Genomic DNA, 18,296 nt, shown 5'->3' on the forward strand with positions numbered 1-18,296 from the left:
TATATAGTGTTATACCTTACTTGTCCTTCCTTGGGTCTACATGAACTGTTACTCATACTGCTACGGTCTGGTGAACAGTTACCTAAAAGAAGAATCCTGTCCTCTGGGTGCTGGGGTACACCACTACTATGATGACATAATACTGATCCAGATTAAAGTGGCTGAGATCCTGTAAATGGCAAGGCCAAGTGGCAGGAAATTAATCTGAAGGAAAAAGAGTCTAATCCACTCACTAAAATTTGGGGAATACAGTGTATAGGATGAACCCAGGTGATTTTGGACAGTTCTGAATAAGCTATTGACACTGGCTTCCCTATAATGGAAAAAAGAAATTCTAGAAGCAAATTGGACCTCTTAGGTTCTGGAGAACTCACATTCCCAACTTGAATATGAACCCCATTCACTGTCACCCACAAACATATTTCTTTCAAGTGGGGCCCAGAATAAGCCATAGTCCTACTAGAACCAAAGTAGACAGTCCAGCATTCTCTCCCTACACCTCACCCACTTTTGCTCTTATGACTGTCTATATCAAACAAAAATCAGGCAGAGTAGAGATTTGCTAGGGACCCACAGGTAGCAAGATCATATAATGATTAGGTTCTCAGAGCTTCTGAAAGTAGCTATTCACTATGCCACTTTTAAAATCAGTTACTCACCTGCTACTGGGTCTCTGATGTTAACTGAGAGGATAATGTAAGGTCATACTATCATCCTTCACCCTGAGTTGTATATTAAGAATTGGACAAATTAAGATGGGTCTTCTAACAAGATGGGTAAACACAATAGGTTGGAAAGCAATTTGTAATTACGCAAATAAAGTGATGAAATATTTCTACCCAGAGTATACTATTAATATAGTGGGATCTCTGAGTATGAATAATTTGTCATTTTATTTGCATAATTACAAATTGCTTTCCAAAATGCTTGTACTGATGTACAACCACCTCAATAGTATACTAATGAGTCTATCTTTCTACAGCCTCTCTAGCATTGTTAACTTTGTCAACTTGCAGAGTGTGAGTGGATTAGACTCAGCAAAGCACAAAAAGTAATTTAAGAAAAAAAGAAATAAAATTTGATTTATTTGATAATTTCAATTGATAAAAATATAACATATGGGGCAGCTAGGTAGCACAGTGAATAGAGCACCAGCCCTGGAGTCAGGAGAACCTGAGTTCAAATTCAGCCTTAGACACTCAACACACTTACTAGCTGTGTGACCTTGGGCAGGTCACTTAACCCCAATTACCCTGCCTTCCCCCTCCAAAAAAATAAAGAATATGAAGATAAATTTTACTCATTCGAGGTTACATAAAATGAAGTGGGAAGAAAGTAACAGCAAAATCAATTTTGTTATTTATATCAATAAATTCGAATGGTCTGAGGTCTTACATTTTAAAAAGTTACAGGGAGCTGGAGTCAAGATGGTGGAGTAGAAACAGGACTTCTGCCAGGCTCCAGCTTCCACCTCCTCCAATTCATGTAAAAGGTGACTCTGAAGAAACTTTGGAGCTACAGAACCCACAAAATGAAAGAGACAACTAACCTCCCTCTGAGGACAGCCAGGCAAGCCAGCAGGAAGGGGCCAGCTCACTGCTCTGGGAGCTAAGCCCAGCCCTGCAGAGCCAGAGATTTTAGCCCCAGGGTGGCCTGACCAGCTGCCAGCTGGAAGGATTTCAGATCAGCAGCTGTGGCAGTTAAACCGATAACCTCCTGAAAAAGATCCCAAAAAGAAAACTCCTAGGAATATTATAGCCAGGTTCCGGAATTCCGAGATCAAGGAGGAAATATAACAAGTAGCCAGGAAGAAACAATTTTAATATTGTGGAAACATAATCAGGATAACACAGGATCTGGCAACTTCTACACTGAGGGATCGAAGCACTTGGAATATGATATTCCAGAAGTCAAAGGAGCTGGGATTAAAACCAAGAATCACCTACCCAGCAAAACTGAGTATGATGTTTCAGGGGAAAATATGGTCATTCAGTGGAATAGAGGACTTTCAAACATTCTTGATGAAAAAAACAGAGTTGAATAGAAAATTTGACATTAAGATACAAGAAGCAAGAGAAGCATGAGAAGGTAAACAGGGAAAAGAAATCATAAGGAACTTATCAAAGTTGAACTATTTACATCCCTACATGGAAAAACGATAATTGTAACTGATGAAACTTTTCTCAGTACAAGAATAATTAAAGGGAATAGAAATGTATATACATACACACACATACATATATATGTTTATATAGGAGGGTATATGGGCCTATGAATACATATGTGAAATGTGTGTATATATGTGATACATAGATAAAGGGAACAGGACCAATTGAATAAGAAGGGATGATCCTTAAAAGGTGAAATTAAGAGGTGAGAAAGGAATATAATAAGAGGAGATGGGGAGAGACAGAATGGAGTAAATTATCTCATACAGAAGAGGCAAGGGAAAATTGTTACAATTGAGGGAAAGAACATGAAGGAAAAAGGAAATGTGTCAACCTTGAATTTGGCTGAGCGAGGGAATGACATACCTACTAAATAGGGTATCTCACCCTACAGGAGAGTAGGGGGGAAGGGGATGAGAGGGATGATGATGGAAGGGGGGACAAGCTGGGGGGGAGGGAAGTTGGAAGCACCCACTTTTGAAAAGGGATGGGTTCAAAGTAGAGAATAGAACAAGTGGGAGGTGGAATAGGAGGGAGGGAAATATAGTCCGTCTTTTCAATATATCCAGTGTAGAAAGGTTTTGCATAGCTACACATGTACAACCTATATTGAATTGCTTCCCAGTAAGGGTGGGTAACAAGGGAGGAAGGGAATGAATCTGGAATTCAAAGTTTTAAATTCAAATGTTTAAATATATAATTAATATTATTTTACATGAAACTGGGAAATAAGATATACAGGCACTGGGTCATAGAGGTCCATCATGCCCTACTGGAAAGTCAGAGGGGGTATGGGAGAAGATATGGGAGAGAGCAGATTGGAGGAGGGGATATCCAGTGGGATCACTATATTGGGGTGTTGAGCAGGGGAAAAACTGGGAGAAAATTTCTAACTCAAAATCTTGTGGAAATGAATGATGTAAAACTAGAAGTAAATAAAGCATTTGATTAAAATGAAATAAAACAAAAAGTTACAGACTATATTAAGAAATAAAACCCATCAATACGTTTCAAGAAAAAAATTTTAATACAAAGGTATAACATTAAATAAAATTTACAAGGTTGGCCTAAAACATATCATGCAACCAGAAACTCAAAAACAGTATAAATGGTAGTAATGATATTTAGCATAGGGGAATTCATTTTTTTATTCAAAGAGAGAAAAATGTCAGTGAATAATGGGGAAAGAAAAAAAACAGCAAATAAATACCAATCTTCAATAGTATACTGACAAAGAACAGTTGGACAATTAAATTCATTAAAGCAAACATTTAAAGCATATTTAAAAACAATTGAATTTTGAAAGGAATACTAATTCTGTACTACTATCATTTAGTTTATACATTCAACCCATGAAGACTTGTTCTAGGAATTATTGAAAAGAACAGCAAGGGGGGAAACAGAAATCACTCTGGTTTTCATATTGTTCTTCATCTGTCATAATATGTAATTCTATCTACGCTTCTGTATCAAGAGAGGGAAGTGATGCAGATACTTTGTTCTTTCTTAATACCAGATTTTTAAGTGTCAACCATAAATGGACATCAAATAATTCTATCATAAATACCGCAAGAATTATTCCTCCCAAAATTACAGCTGTAATAGCGGAAATAAGGATTCTTCCTGGAAATGCAAGTGGTGCTTTATCAACATAAATCTGAAACAGAAAGAAAAACAGCATCTCAGAATCCTAGTTTTACTTACTAAAGCCAGTGGGATACTCTGGGATCCCCTTAGTTGATTAATAGAAGTTTCTGCTTATACAGCATTCTCCTTTTGATACCAATCTTTACAAAAATCTCATTAGAGGCAGAATTATCTTCATTTTAAAGATGAAAATGAGACTCAGAAATGCATACAATCATAGAATCATGTATGCATATTATATATGTGTGTATACACACATTTTATATACATACATACATACATAGAGAGAGAGAAATGGGATTTAAGCAGTTATGATATTTAAACTCTCATTTTGCATGAGGAACTGAGGCCCAGAGATATTATATATAACTTGTTCAAAATCACCAAAAGGTGAGTCCTCTGTCCAGATGCCTCTGACTCTAAATCTAGTGCTCTTTCTACTGGCATGTGTTGCTGCTTAAGTTAAATGATTATCCTGCATCACATTACTAATTAGATGTTGGAGTCAGGATATGAACCATCCTTAGCATCTTATCTACCTTGTCACTACCTCTGTTTCCAGTTTAGCAGACTACAAACCTGTGATTTATTCAAAATAAATATGCTCATCCACTCAGAAATAGCCAGTCATCTATTTTAAAAGAAACATTTGTTCAGGACAAATCTAAAACCAGATTTTTTTTAATGACAAACCACATACATCAAAAGCTCAAAAGTATGTTGAGATAATGGAAAGCTTTAGAATTAAGAGGGAAACAGAAGCAAGTGCTGTCCTTTGATGGTTTGGGAAGTAGCCCAGGTTGTTGTGAGAAGCACTGTAGCAAGTGTGCGTTCATAGTTGGTCTGGATAGTACATGAGAAGAGCCTGAGAAGTTTTGGCTTCATGTAATCTAGAATCTGATGTCCCTTAAACTATAGTACAGCATTGAATAAATTAAAAATCTCTGATATGAGAGGATTTGTAGCCCAGATGATGGTGCCTACTAGAAAATATATACCAGTGTAGAGTATACATCTGGAGAGTTGCCTTTAATTTTCTATTTGAAATATATCCATGAGCCCAGGATTATTCAGAGGGAGCTAGACATTCTGAAACCATCTATCAGAAATGAGATTGTTTCTGTGCTTCAGTGGAACACTAACCTCCATAACAGAGAGAGGACACATATCTTAGGATTGGCCTCTAGACTCCCAGGAAATTCTCTGCTACATGTAGTGTGGTGGGAGGGGACTGAACAGAGAATTCCCAATCAATTCACCCCTTCCCCAACCCAATTGATGCTATCACAGAATGTAAAAGATTAAGTTGAGGTGTTAAGTTCTTAAATGAAATATGAGTAAGGGTTTATAGTTTGTTTTCCCCTTCACCAAATGTGATGTTCTCTGATCATAATAGAATTGTAAAGCACCTAACCAAGTAAGACATATTCTCTTAAATGAATTTTTGTACATTTTTTTTTCATTTTTTGTACTTCCCTTGGCAAGCTATTGACTCTTTTTCTCATGATTCTCTCACATTACTCTCATTTCTTTTCCCAATTTTTCTTCTACCTCTTTTATTTGATTTTTTAAATCCTTTTTGAGCTCTCATGGGAAGGAAGCCTTTAGCCTCATTTAGAACCAGAGCCTGCATATACCTGAAATTCAGTACTTAATTCACAAAAGGTGACTCCAGGAATAACTTTCACTCTGAAATGGTATAGCTCAGAACCCTGTGGGAAAAAGATATAGAATAATCAGCAATGAGTAGCAGTATAAATCTTTGTAATCATTTGTATGGAGTCAATTATTAGGAATGTGTGTGGAATAATATATTTATTCCCAATATTCTAAAGCCAAAGGGAGAAAGTAACTCTTGGTTATATTAATGCAGAGGTTATATTCAAGAAGAGTTGGAAAGAGCTGGTTCTTTTTTTTTAAGCAGTTAGTAGCTAGGAAACACAATGTATTTTGGCCCTGGAGAATAGCCAGTGTAAGAGCAGTGTCCCACCATGCCTCACTCCAATTAATGTAATTACCAAGAAGTTCTGTGACTTCCTAACTTTATCAGAGTCAGAATATTCCTTAAAGGGCAGTCAGGTAGCACAGCAAGTAAGAGCACCGGCTCCAGTGTTGAGGAGACCTGGAGATAGAATCCCAGGCTCAGACACTTAGCACCCACCCAGAAACACCTGGCCGTGTAACCTTGAGCAAGTTACTTAACCCCAATTGCTTAGGGGTGGCCAGGTGGCTCAGCGAGTAAGAGCACTGGCTCCAGTGTCAGGATGACCTGGGGATCAAATTTGGGCTCAGATACTCAGCACCACACCCAGAAATAACTGGCTGTGTAACCTTGAGCAAGTTACTTAACCCCAATTGCTTTAAAAAAAAAAATTCTTTGATTCAGAGGTGCAAACAATATGTAATTCCTAGATAACTCAATGAATCAATCAATAAAATGTATGAAGTAGGAATTATTTGCATAAAGCAGATAATGCCCTATAGGAAAAGGGAGAGGTAGAATGGGGTAAATTATTTCATAAAAAAAAAAAGAGGCAAGAAAAAGCTTTTACGGAAGAGGGGGGAGAAAAGGGGAGTGAAAAAACCTTGCTCTCATCAGAATTGAGTCAAAGAGGGAATGACATACACAATCAATTGGATATAGAAATCTTTCTTACATTTCAGGAAAGTAGTAGGGGAAAAAGATAAGGGGAGGATCATAAAAGGAAGGGCAGAAGCAAAACATTTTTGAGGAGGGACAGGGTGAAAGGAGAGAGAAAATAGAATAAACAGAGGGATAGGATGGAGGGAAATACAGTTAGTAACAGTTACTGTGAAAAAAATTTTAAAGCAGGTTTCTCTCAAAAAGGCCTCATTTCTCAAACATATAGACAATGGAGTCAAATTTATGAAAATAAGTCATTCAATTTGAATTGATAAATGACCAAAAGGTATGATCAGTTTTCAGATGAGGTAATCAAAGCTATCTATTGCCATATGAAAAAAAAAGTATTCTAACTTGCTATTGACTGAAGAATGAAAATTAAAACAATTCCAAGGTAATTGTCATGGCTATTAGATTGGCTAATAGGACAAAAAAGGAAAATGACAAACATTGGAGGGGATGTGGGAAAAATGCATACCCTTTGACCTAGCAACACCACTACTATGTCTATACGCCAAAAGAGAAAAAAATAAAAAATATTTACAGCAGCTCTTTGCTGGGGGAAAAGAATTAAAAATTGGAGGGATGCCCATAAATTGGGAAATGGCTGAAAATGTTATGTTATGTGATTATGATGGAATACTATTGTATTATAAGAAATAATGGGCAGGATGCTCTCAGAAAAACCTGGAAAGACTTGGATGGGTTGCTGCTGTTGAGGTCAGAGGTGGCAGAGCTGGTTCAGTTGTGAAAGAATTCCCTTAGATGATTTTCCCTTAGTCATTCTTTAGAGCTTTATTGACACAAAAGCAAGAGGCTAGCCCTGGAAGAAAGACCAGCAATTTACAGAGGGCAGAAACTTGTTTTTATAAAGACAGGGTAAGGAAGACAAGGGAAATTTTATGACCCAGGATGAGGGCCACAAGGAATTTTATGGTTCAGGGTAAGGGGGAAGTTTTATGGTATTCCAAGATAAGGTGAAGAGATTTTTAGGCCACCCTCCTGAGTCTCACAAAGTACTGAAAAAGCAATCCTTAATATTAACCCTTAGGGTACTATTTGTATCCACATCAATGCAAAGTGAAAGGTACTGTGTACAAAGTAACAGCAATATTGTAAGACAATCAGCTGTGAATGACTTAACTATTCTCAGCAATACAATGATTCAAGACAACTCTGAAGGAATTATGATGAAAAAATACAATACATCCTCAGAGAAAGAAGTGATGGTGTCTGAGTACAGATTGAAGCATACTTTTTTTACTTTATTTTTCTTGAAGTTTTTTTGTTATTGTCTGTTTTCTTTCACAACATGACTATTATAGATATGTTTTGTATAACCACACATTTATATCTATATTAAATTGCTTACCTTCAATAGAGCTAGAGGAGAGGGAGGAAGGGAGAGAATTTGGAACTCAAAGTTTCAAAAATGAATGTTAAAAATTGTTTTTACCTGGAATGAGGGGAAAATGAAATGCTAAATAAATTTTTTTAAAAGAAAGGAAATAGATGTTTACAATCATCAAACAATTCATTCAATAACAAAAACCAGTTAGTCACATGAATAGATAAACATTTATTAAGCACTTACTGTGTGCCAGGCACTGTGCTAATTGCCAGGGTCACAAAAAGAGGTAAAATATAGTCCTCACCCTCAAGGAATTTGTAATTCCACGGGAAAGTCAACAGGCAAACAAATATATACAATGTAAGCTATATACCAGAAAATTAGAAAATATTTTACAGAGAGAAGAGATTGGAATTGAGAGGAGTAGGGAATGGCTTCCTGTAGAAGATGAGATTTTAGGCAGAGGGCCAGACGCTGACACCAAGGCACGCACAGGGCTGGACTACATGGTGTGCAGAGGCCTGCAGAGGGCCGGACGAGGCCTGATCACCATGGCGGCAAGTGGACCCACCAACCACAAGGGACATTGCCAGGACTATCACCAAAGGGCTGGGACTGGATACAGCAGGGTAATAATCAAATGCAGGGCCCCTGACAGGGCCAGCAACTACACCTGGGACTACCAATCCACAGCCCAGAAATTTAAAAAGCCCCTATCTGGACTTCCAGGGACCAGGAAGGCAGAGTGAACCCTGGCTGCTCCAATCCCCCCCACCACCCTGAAAACAGTAATTATTGCCCCAGGGCAAAACCTTAAACAGTAAAGGCTTGGGAACCCTAAAGGAAGGGCATGGCTAGGGCCCTGTCTCAAAATGGGTAGAAAGCAGACTGCAAAGAAAAAGACTCTGGAGTCCTACTATTGTGAGAGGGAGGAACCAAATTCAGAGGGAGACAGCATTGACTCCACACCCACAGCTGAATCCACAACAGGGAACTGTTCTCAAACACAGAAGGCATTACTAGATGAGCTCAAAAGGAACTTTGAAAACCAAATGAGAAAGATACAAGACAAAATGAATAATTCTTTTAAAATCAAAATTGCAAAATTAGAAAAAACATTACAATGAATAAAACATATCCTTAAAAAGAAAAAGGTGTGATATGGAAAAGTAGTTCCAAAAACTAACAGAGGAAAATAATTTGCTAAAAACTAGAATCAACCAAATTGAAGCAAATAACTCTATGAGGAACCAAGAATTAGACAAAAAAAAAAACAAGAATGAAAAATTAGAAAAAGAGGGAAAATATCTCAATAGAAAAATAACTGACCTGGAAAACAGACCCAGGAAAGATAATCTGAGAATCATAGACCTACCAAAAAATCATGATAAAAAAATAAGCCTGAACAACATCTTCCAAGAGCTCATCAAGAAAAACTGCCCTGAGATACTATAAAAAGAGGGTAAAATAGAAAATGAGAGAATCCACCAGACACCTCCTGAGAGAGATCCCAAACTGAAAAGTCCTTGAATTGTTGTGGCCAAACTCCAGAACTACCAGGTAAAAGAGAAAATACTTCAAGCGGCCAAAAAGAAACACTTCAAATATTGAGGAACCACAGTGAGGATCACACAGGACTTGGCAGCCTCTACACTGAAAGATAAGAGGCAGTGATATACAATTTTTCGCAAGGCAAAAGAGCTCAGGTTACAACCAAAGATCATCTACCCAGTGAGACTGAACATATTCTTCCAAGCAAGGAGATGGCCATTCAATGATATAACAGATTTCCAGACTTTCCTGATGAAAAAGCCAGAGCTCAATGGAAAATTCAACCTCCAAGTATGAGATGCAAGAGAGACATAGAAAGGTAAACAAGGAAAACACACACACACACACACACACACACACACACACACACACACACCCTGTTATTTAATAAGAGCAAACTGTTTATAGATGAGTAGAGGGTATGAGTATAAATTACACAAAATGATTAAAAAAAACTTTATTAAGGGCTACAAAGGGACTTCAATTGAAGTAGAGGAAAAAAGGAAGTGGAAAAGTGTAAATTATGCCACACAAAGAGGCATAAAAACAATATGGCAGCGGAAAGGGAGGGAGGGAGGTGAGTATTATATGAGCTTTTCCTTCATTGGTTATGGTGCAAGGAAGGAATAATACAACCAGTTAAGCATAGGACTCTATGGAGAAGAGACAAAAAATGTATCATAATAGAGGGAAAGAGGGGAGGGAGTGGAGCTTTGCATGAGATTTGTTCCTGTCACTCTTGGTGCAAAGAAGAAATAACATACTACATTAAGTATAAAAATATCTTACAGTCAGTAGGAGGGGGAAAGGGCTACAAAAGGGGCTAAGTGGTTAGAAGGGAGGGAAGAAATAAGGGGGAAGGGGAGGAAAAGGGAGAAGGACTAATAAGAAGGGTATAAATACTGAGGGAGGCGGTGGTCAAAAAGAAAATTATTAAGGAGGGTAAGGGAGAAGGGGAGAAAAAATATAAGCAAAAACAGGGGAGAGATTAGGATGGAGGGAAAGAAACAGATAGTAATCATAACTGTGAACATTAATGGAATGAGCTCTCCCATAAAATGGAGGTGGGTAGCAGAATGGATAAAAAACCATAATCCTACAATATGCTGTTTACAAGAAACACATCTGAAACAGAGGGATACACACAGGGTAAAGGTAAAAGGCTGGAGTAAAATATATCATGCTTCAGCTAAAGTAAGAAAAAAAGAAGAAGGGGTAGCAATCCTTATCTCAGATAAAGTAAAAGCAAAAATTGATTTAATTAAAAGAGATAAGGAAGGAAACTATATCCTGCTAAAAGGCATCATCGAGATTGAAGCAATATCATTACTTAACATATATGCACCAAGTGATATAGCATCCAAATTGCTAGAGGAGAAGGTAAGGGAATTAGAAGAAATGGAGAGTGAAATTATACTATGGGGGACCTTAATCTGCCCCTCTCTGAACTTGATAAATCCAACTCAAAATAAGCGAGAAAGAAGTTAAGGAAGTGAATAGAGTTTTAGAGAGGGTAGATATGATAGATCTCTGGAGAAAACTGAATGAAGATAAAAAGGAATATACCTTCTTCTCAATGGTACATGGCACATACACAAAAATTTACCATATACTAGGACATAAAAACCTCACTATTCAGTGCAGAAAGGCATAAATATTAAATGCCTCATTCTCAGATCATGATACAATAAAAATCATATGTAATAAAGGGCTATGGAAAGAGAGAATAAAAAGTAATTGGAAACTAAACAATTTAATACTAAAGAATGAGTGGATCAAACAAGAAATCATAGAAACAATCAGTAAATTCATTCAAGAGAATGACAATAATAAGACAACATACCAAAATTTATGGCATGCAGCAAAGGCAGTTCTTAGGGGAAGCTTTATATCATTGAGTGCATACATGAATAAATTAGAGAAAAGGGAGCTTAAGAGCTGGTTTTATGAAAAAAAACAATAAAATTGATAGACCTTTAGGAAATATGATAAAAAAAAGAAAAAAGAAACCAAATTATGAGTATAAAAATTGAAAAGGGTGAAATCTACCACCAATGAAGAGGAAATTAAAATAATAATTAGGAATTATTTTGCCCAATTGTATGCACATAGATTTGGCAATCTTAGTGAAATGGATGAATATTTACAAAAATATAAGGTGCCCAGATTAACTGAAGAGGAAGTAAATTACTTAAATAAATCACATCTCAGAAAAAGAAATCAAACCAGTCATCAGTGAACTCCCTAGTAAACACTCTCCAGGGCCAGATGGATTTACTAGTGAATTCTATCAAACATTTAAAGAAAAATTGATCCCATTACTCTACAAATTATTTGGGGAAATCAGTGAAGGAGTCCCACCAAATTATTTTTATGACACAAATATGGTACTGATACCTAAATCAGGAAAAGATAAAACAGAGAAAGAAAATTATAGACCAATTTCCCTCATGAATATAGATGCAAAAATTTTAAATAAAATATTAGCAACTTATTCCAACAATAATACACTTTGATCAGGTAGGATTTACTCTAGAAATACAAGGTTGGTTTAATATTAGGAAAACCATCAGTAAAATTGATCATATCAACAATAAGACTAGTGAAAACCACATGTTCATCTCAATAGATGCAGAAAAGGCTTTTGACACAATATGACATCCATTCCTATTTTTTCAAATGCTTTATTAATTTCTGATTTACATCATTCATTTCTGACAGATTTTGAATTACAAATTTTCCCCCCATTTTTCCCCTACCCACCGCCCCAAAATAGCAGTTGCACAGGATATCCCCTCCTCCAATCTGCTCTCTCACATGTTTTCTCCCATACCCCTTTCAACTTCTCCAGTGGAACTCTATGCCCCAGTACCTGTATATCTTCCCAATTACATGTAAAATAGTATTAATAATAGTATATATATATATATATATATATTTTTTTTTTTTTGAGTAATTGATTTTAAATCTTTGAATTCCATTCCCTTCCTCCCTTGTCACCCACCATTACTGGGAAGATAAGCAGTTCAGTATAGGTTGTACATGTGTGGCTAATGCAAAACAATAACATAGTATATATATATATACATATGTTGTAAAAGACTGACTATATTTCCCTCCCTCCTATCCCATCTCCCACTTATTCTATTCTCTACTTTGATCCATCACTTTTCACCCCCTCACCCCCCAGCCTGCCCTCCCTTCCATCATCCCCCCTCTGATCCCCTTCACCCCTACTCTTATGCAGGATGAGATACCATATTTAATGTGTATTTCATTCCCTCCTCAAGCCAAATTCAATGGCAATAAGGTTGACCCATTCCCTTTTGCCCTCCTATTCTTCCCCTACATTGTAACCATTTTCCCTTGCCTCTTCTATATGAGATAGTTTACCCCCATTCTGTCTCTCCCCATTCCTCTCTTACCTCTTAATTTCACCTTTTAAGTATCATCCCTTACTGTTAAATTGGTCCTGTGCCCTCTACCTATGTATACCTGTAAACATATATACACACATTCACATATGTATTCATATGCCCACATACCTTCATACATAAACACATACATGTATGTTTGTATGTATATGAGTGTGTGTGTTTCTATTCCCTTCAACTACTGAGAAAAGTTTCATAAGTTACAATGATTGTTTTTCCATGTCAGAATGTAAATAGTTCAACTTTGATAAGTTCCTTATGATTTCTTTTCCCTGTTTACCTTCTCATGCTTCTCTTGCTTCTTGTATCTGAATGTCAAATTTTCTATTCAACTCTGTTTTTTTTCAGGAAGAATACTTGAAAGTCCTCTATTCCACTGAATAACCATATTTTCCCCTAAAACATGATACTCAATTTTGCTGGGTAGGTGACTCTTGATGTTAATCCCAGCTCTTTCAACCTCCAGAATATCATATTCCAAGCCCTTCAAACCCTCAGTGTAGAAGCTGAGATATCCTGAGTTATCCTGATTGTGTTTCCACAATATTCAAATTGTTTCTTCCTGGATGCTTGTAATATTCTCTCCTTAATCTGGGAATTCCAGAAGCTGGCTATAATATTCCTGGGAGTGTTCTTTTTGGGATCTTTTTCAGGAGGTTGGTGGATTCTTTCAACCTCTATTTTGCCCTCTGGTTCTAAAACATCAGGGCAGTTTTCTTTGAGAACTTCCTGGAGGATAATTTCTAGGTTCTTACTTTGATCATGGCTTTCAGGTAGTCCAATCATTTTTAAATTATCTCTCCTTGATTTATTTTCCAGGTCAGTGGTTTTTCCCATGAGATATTTCACATTGCCTTCTATTCTTTCATTTGTTTGGATCTGTTTAATAGCATCTTTATTTCTCATAAAGTTATTAGCTTCTATTGGCTCCAATCTAATTCTGAAGCAATGATTCTCCTCAGTGAGCTTTTGAGATTGTTTTCCATCCGTCAAATTTGGCTTTTTAAGGCATTCTTCTCATTGCCTTTTTGAGCCTCTTTTGCCATTTGAGTTAGTCTATTTTTTAAGGCGTTATGCTCCTCAGTCAGGCTGTTGACTCTAATTTCATGATTTTCTTGCATTGTTCTCATTTCTCTTCCCAATTTTTCCTCCACTTCTCTTATCTGCTTCTGAAGGTCCTCCATGGCCTGTAACCAGCTCATATTTTCCTTTTAAAGCTTTTGGTGCAGGAGTTCTGACTTCACTGTCTTCCTCCTGTTCCATGCTTTGCTCCTTTTTGTCCCCAAAATAGGAGTCTAATGTTAGAATGTTCTGTCTGCTTTGTTTCCTTTGCCTGGTCATGTTGCTCCTCAGTCACTTGACCCCTGAGCTTTTTGTCACAGTAGGGCTCTGACATGAAACAGGGGAGCTTTCGTCTCAAATCCTGGGGTTTTCTCAGCTGCCGGAGGTATTAGATTGGTGCCCTCTCTCTCTAAGGTCTCCACACATTCTGGCAAGCTGGACACACCCCCCAGGACCTCCACCCTAGACTGCAATCCAGATCCAAGGAGTTTAAAGCAAGAGTGATTACCTCTCAGACTGGTGCTTCATCCCCCTACACTCTGCAGGCCAGGAGCTGAAGCTGCCAAGTGGCACTGGCAGGCTGTGCTGGGCGTCTCACAGGCTTCTCGTCTGGGGGGCAAAAGCCACACACTCCCACTTACGGGGTCCCAAAATCCAGACTGCACTGACCTCTCACTTTGTCCTTCACATCTCTGTGTTGATAAATCTGGAAAAGTCCACAGCTGCTGCTTATCTGGAATCCCTCCAGCCCATGGCTGGTCAGGCCCACCCTGGGGCTAAAGCCTGGGTGTGGGGCTGGGCTCAGCTCCCAGAGTGCTGTGCTGGCCAATTCCTGACAGACTACCGGTCTGTCCTCATAGGGAGGTTAGCTTCTTTGTGTCATTTGGTGGGTTCTGCAGCTCCAAAGTTTGTTTAGAGTCCCCTTTTTACATGGATTGGGGAAAGTGGAAGCCTGAGCAGCAGGGAGGCTACTCCACCATCTTGACTCCACCCCAACATCCATTCCTATTAAAAACACTAGAAAGTATAGGAATAAATGGAGCCTTCCTTAAAATAATAGGTAGCATCTATTTAAAGCCATCAGCAAGTATTACATGTAATGGGGATAAGCTTAAAGCATTTCCAATAAGATCAGGGGTAAAACAAGGATGTTCACTATCACCCCTCTTATTCAAGCTGTTACTAGAAATGTTCACAGTAGCAATTAGAGAGGAAAAAGAAATCAAAGGAATCAAATTAGGCAAAGAAGAGACCAAGCTATCACTCTTTGCTGATGATATGATGATATACTTAGAGAATCCTAGAGAATCAAGTAAAAAAATACTTGAGACAATAAATTTGGCAAAGTTGAAGGATATAAAATAAACCCACATAAATCCTCAGCATTCCTGTATATTTCTAATGAAATTCAACAGCAAGAGATAGAAAGAGAAATGCCATTTAAAGTCACTGTTGACATTATAAAATATTTGGGGATCTACCTGCAAAAACAAACCCAGGACCTATAGGAACACGATTACAAAACACTTTTCACACAAATAACGTCAGATCTAAGTAATTGGAAAGACATCAATTGCTCATGGCTGGGTCGAGCTAATATAATAAAAATGACAATTTTACCTAAATTAAATTATATATTAATGCCATACCAATCAATTTACAAAAAAAACTACTTTATAGAGATAGAAAAAATAGTAACAAAATTCATTTGGAAGAACAAAAGGTGCAGAATGTCAAGGGAATTAATGAAAAGAAATGCTAGGGATGGTGGACTAGCAATACCAGATTTTAATCTGTACTATAAAGCAGCAGTCCTAAAAATTACTTGGTACTGGCTGAGGAATAGAGTAGTGGATCAATGGAATAGATTGGCTACATGAGACTCAGTAGTCAATGACTACAGTAATCTACTCTTTGATAAACCCCAAAACCCTAGCTTTTGTGATAAGACATCACTATTTGACAAAAACTGCTGATGAAATTGGCATATAGTATGGCAGAAACTGGGCATAGACTACTATCAAACAGCATATACCAAAATCAAGTCTAAATGGGTGCATGATCTAGGTATAAAGTCTGTTACTGTAAGCAATCTGGAAAACAAGGAATAGTTTAACTGTCAGATTTGTGGAGAGGGGAAGACTTTATGACCAAACAAGAATTAGAGAGCATTATAAAATGCAAAATGGATAATTTTGATTACATTAAATTAAAAAGCTTCTTACAAACAAATCCAATGTAACCAGGATTAGGAGGGAAGTGGAAAATTGGAAAGAATTTTTACAACCTATGTCTCTGATAAAGGACTCATTTCTAAAATATACAGATAATTGAGTCAGATCTATAAGAATACAAGTCATTCCCCAATTGATAAATGGTCAAAAGATATGAACAGGCAGTTTTCTGAGGAAGAAATTAAAGATATCTATAAGCATATGAAAAAATGCTCTAAATCACTATTGATTAGAGAAATGCAAATCAAAACAACTCTGAGGTACCACATCTCACCAGTCAGATTGGCTAAGATGACAAAACAGGAAAATGACAAAATGCTGGAGAGGATGTGGACAAATTGGAACATTAATGCATTACTGGTGCAATTGAGAACTGATCCAACCTTTTTGGAGAGCAATCAGGAATTATGCCCAAAGAGCTATAAATAATGTCATACCCTTTGACCCAGCAATATCACTTCTAAAGTTGTATCCCAAAGAGATCATAGAAGTGGGAGGAAGACCCACAAACAAAAATGTTTATAGCAGCTCATTTTGTGGAATGGCTGAATGAGTTGTGTTATATGCATGTAATGGAATACTATTCTGCTATAAGAAACAAGGAGCAGATTGACTCCATATCTACCTGGAGAGGCTTATATGAACTGATGCTGAGTGAGAAGAGTCGGGAGAAATTTGTACACAAGTACAGACACAATGTATGTGTGACAACCAACTTTGATAGACTGGACTCTTCTCAGCAATTCAGGGTTATAAGTCAACCCCAAAAGCCTCATGATGGAGAGAAATGTCTACATCCAGAGAAAGAACTGAGTTTGAATCCAGATTGAAGCAAACTACTTGCTCTTTTTCTTTTTCCTGTTTGGTTTTATTTCTTCTTCCCAATTGTTCATTCCATCTGATACAGTCCTTCTTTATAACCTGACTAATGTCTAATGTGAAAGTATTTGCAGATACTATACTTGATTGTATGCTGCTATGGCGGGGGGGGGCAGGAGAGAAAATTTGAAACTCAAGGAATTGTGGAAATGAATCTTGTAAACTGAAAGTAAACAAATTAATAAAGATCAAAAAAAAAGGAAGCCATGGAAATCAGTAGTGTGAATGTAGGAGTGAGAACATTCCAGGTATGGAGAACGGTCAGAAAAAATGTCTGGAGCTGAGAGAAGGGATATATTATTTATGAAACAAACAGGAAACACTACATCAAAGAGTATGTGGTGGAGAGTAAAGTGTAAGACAATTTGAAAGGTAGGAAGATTATTAAGGATTAGATTATTAAGGTCTTTGAATGTTAAACCATGTCTTGTATGTGCCCCTGGAGGCAATAGAAACCATTAAGTGTTTATTCAGTAGGAGTTTGACATGATCATACCTTTATTTTAGGAAAATCACTTTTTTACTATTATAATGTTGGATAAATTGGAGTGGGGAGAGAGTTCATACAGTCAGACCCACCATCAGGCTAACGCAACAATATAAGCATGATGTGATTAGAGCCTGGACATGAGAGGTGGCTGTGTCAGAGGAAAGGAAAGAGAGTTAAAAAAAAAGTGAAATCAATAAACCTTAACAACACAGTAAATAGAGAGGGAAAAGGGCAGAAGTTAGTAAGAAATTCGGGATGGATCAGAAGTTGTGAACATGAGAGGAACTGGGAGGATGATGTTGCCCTCAACTGCAATTAAAGAGGTAGGAGGCAAACAGGTTTTGGGGAGAGCAGAATTAGTTCCATTTTGGACATAATGAGTTTACATTATCTACTGGACATCCAGTTCAAGATGTCTGAAAGGCAGGTGAAGATGCAAACTTGGAGATTATCAGAGAAAGTAGGGTAAGACAAGTAGATTTGAAAGTTATTAGCCACGAGGCAGCTAGGTGGTACAGTGAGTAAGAGCACTACGCCGGAATGGGGAGGACCTGGGATCAGTTCCAGCCTCAGATACTTAACACCCACACAAAAATAACTGGCTGTGTAACTTTGAGCAAGTTATTTAACCCAGTTGCTTTAAAGGAGAGAGGGGACAGGAGAGATGCATCTCAACCCTTTGCTCCTTCACTTCATGGTCCCTCTTTTACGACTGAAGTGGAATCTTCACTCTTTGGACACAACAAGAAAAAAGAGTAGTACAATGATTTTTCAATGTTTTATCAAATCCGTCATTTGTTTTTGCTAGGAGATACCTTATATATTCTTCCTTTTCT

The 18,296-nt window shown here is 37.4% G+C and overlaps 1 protein-coding gene across 1 annotated transcript in view; it reads right to left on the reverse strand.

The window, feature by feature from the left end:
• Positions 1-3,388: 3,388 nt before the first annotated feature.
• The window catches only part of LOC138175288 (cation channel sperm-associated auxiliary subunit beta-like), a 214,697-nt gene continuing 199,789 nt past the window's right edge, over positions 3,389-18,296 (reverse strand). The window contains exons 19-20 of the mRNA XM_069105681.1: positions 5,453-5,527; positions 3,389-3,825 (exon numbers count right to left, since the gene is read on the reverse strand). Of these exons, the coding sequence (XP_068961782.1) occupies positions 3,625-3,825; positions 5,453-5,527 (276 nt within the window). The 3' untranslated portion in view covers positions 3,389-3,624. The remainder of the gene's footprint in view (positions 3,826-5,452; positions 5,528-18,296) is intronic.

Source organism: Petaurus breviceps, unplaced genomic scaffold (genome assembly GCF_028583685.1).
Source record: "Petaurus breviceps papuanus isolate PSGF00001 unplaced genomic scaffold, PetGlider_PUasm1.0 77, whole genome shotgun sequence".
Lineage (NCBI taxonomy): Eukaryota > Metazoa > Chordata > Mammalia > Diprotodontia > Petauridae > Petaurus > Petaurus breviceps.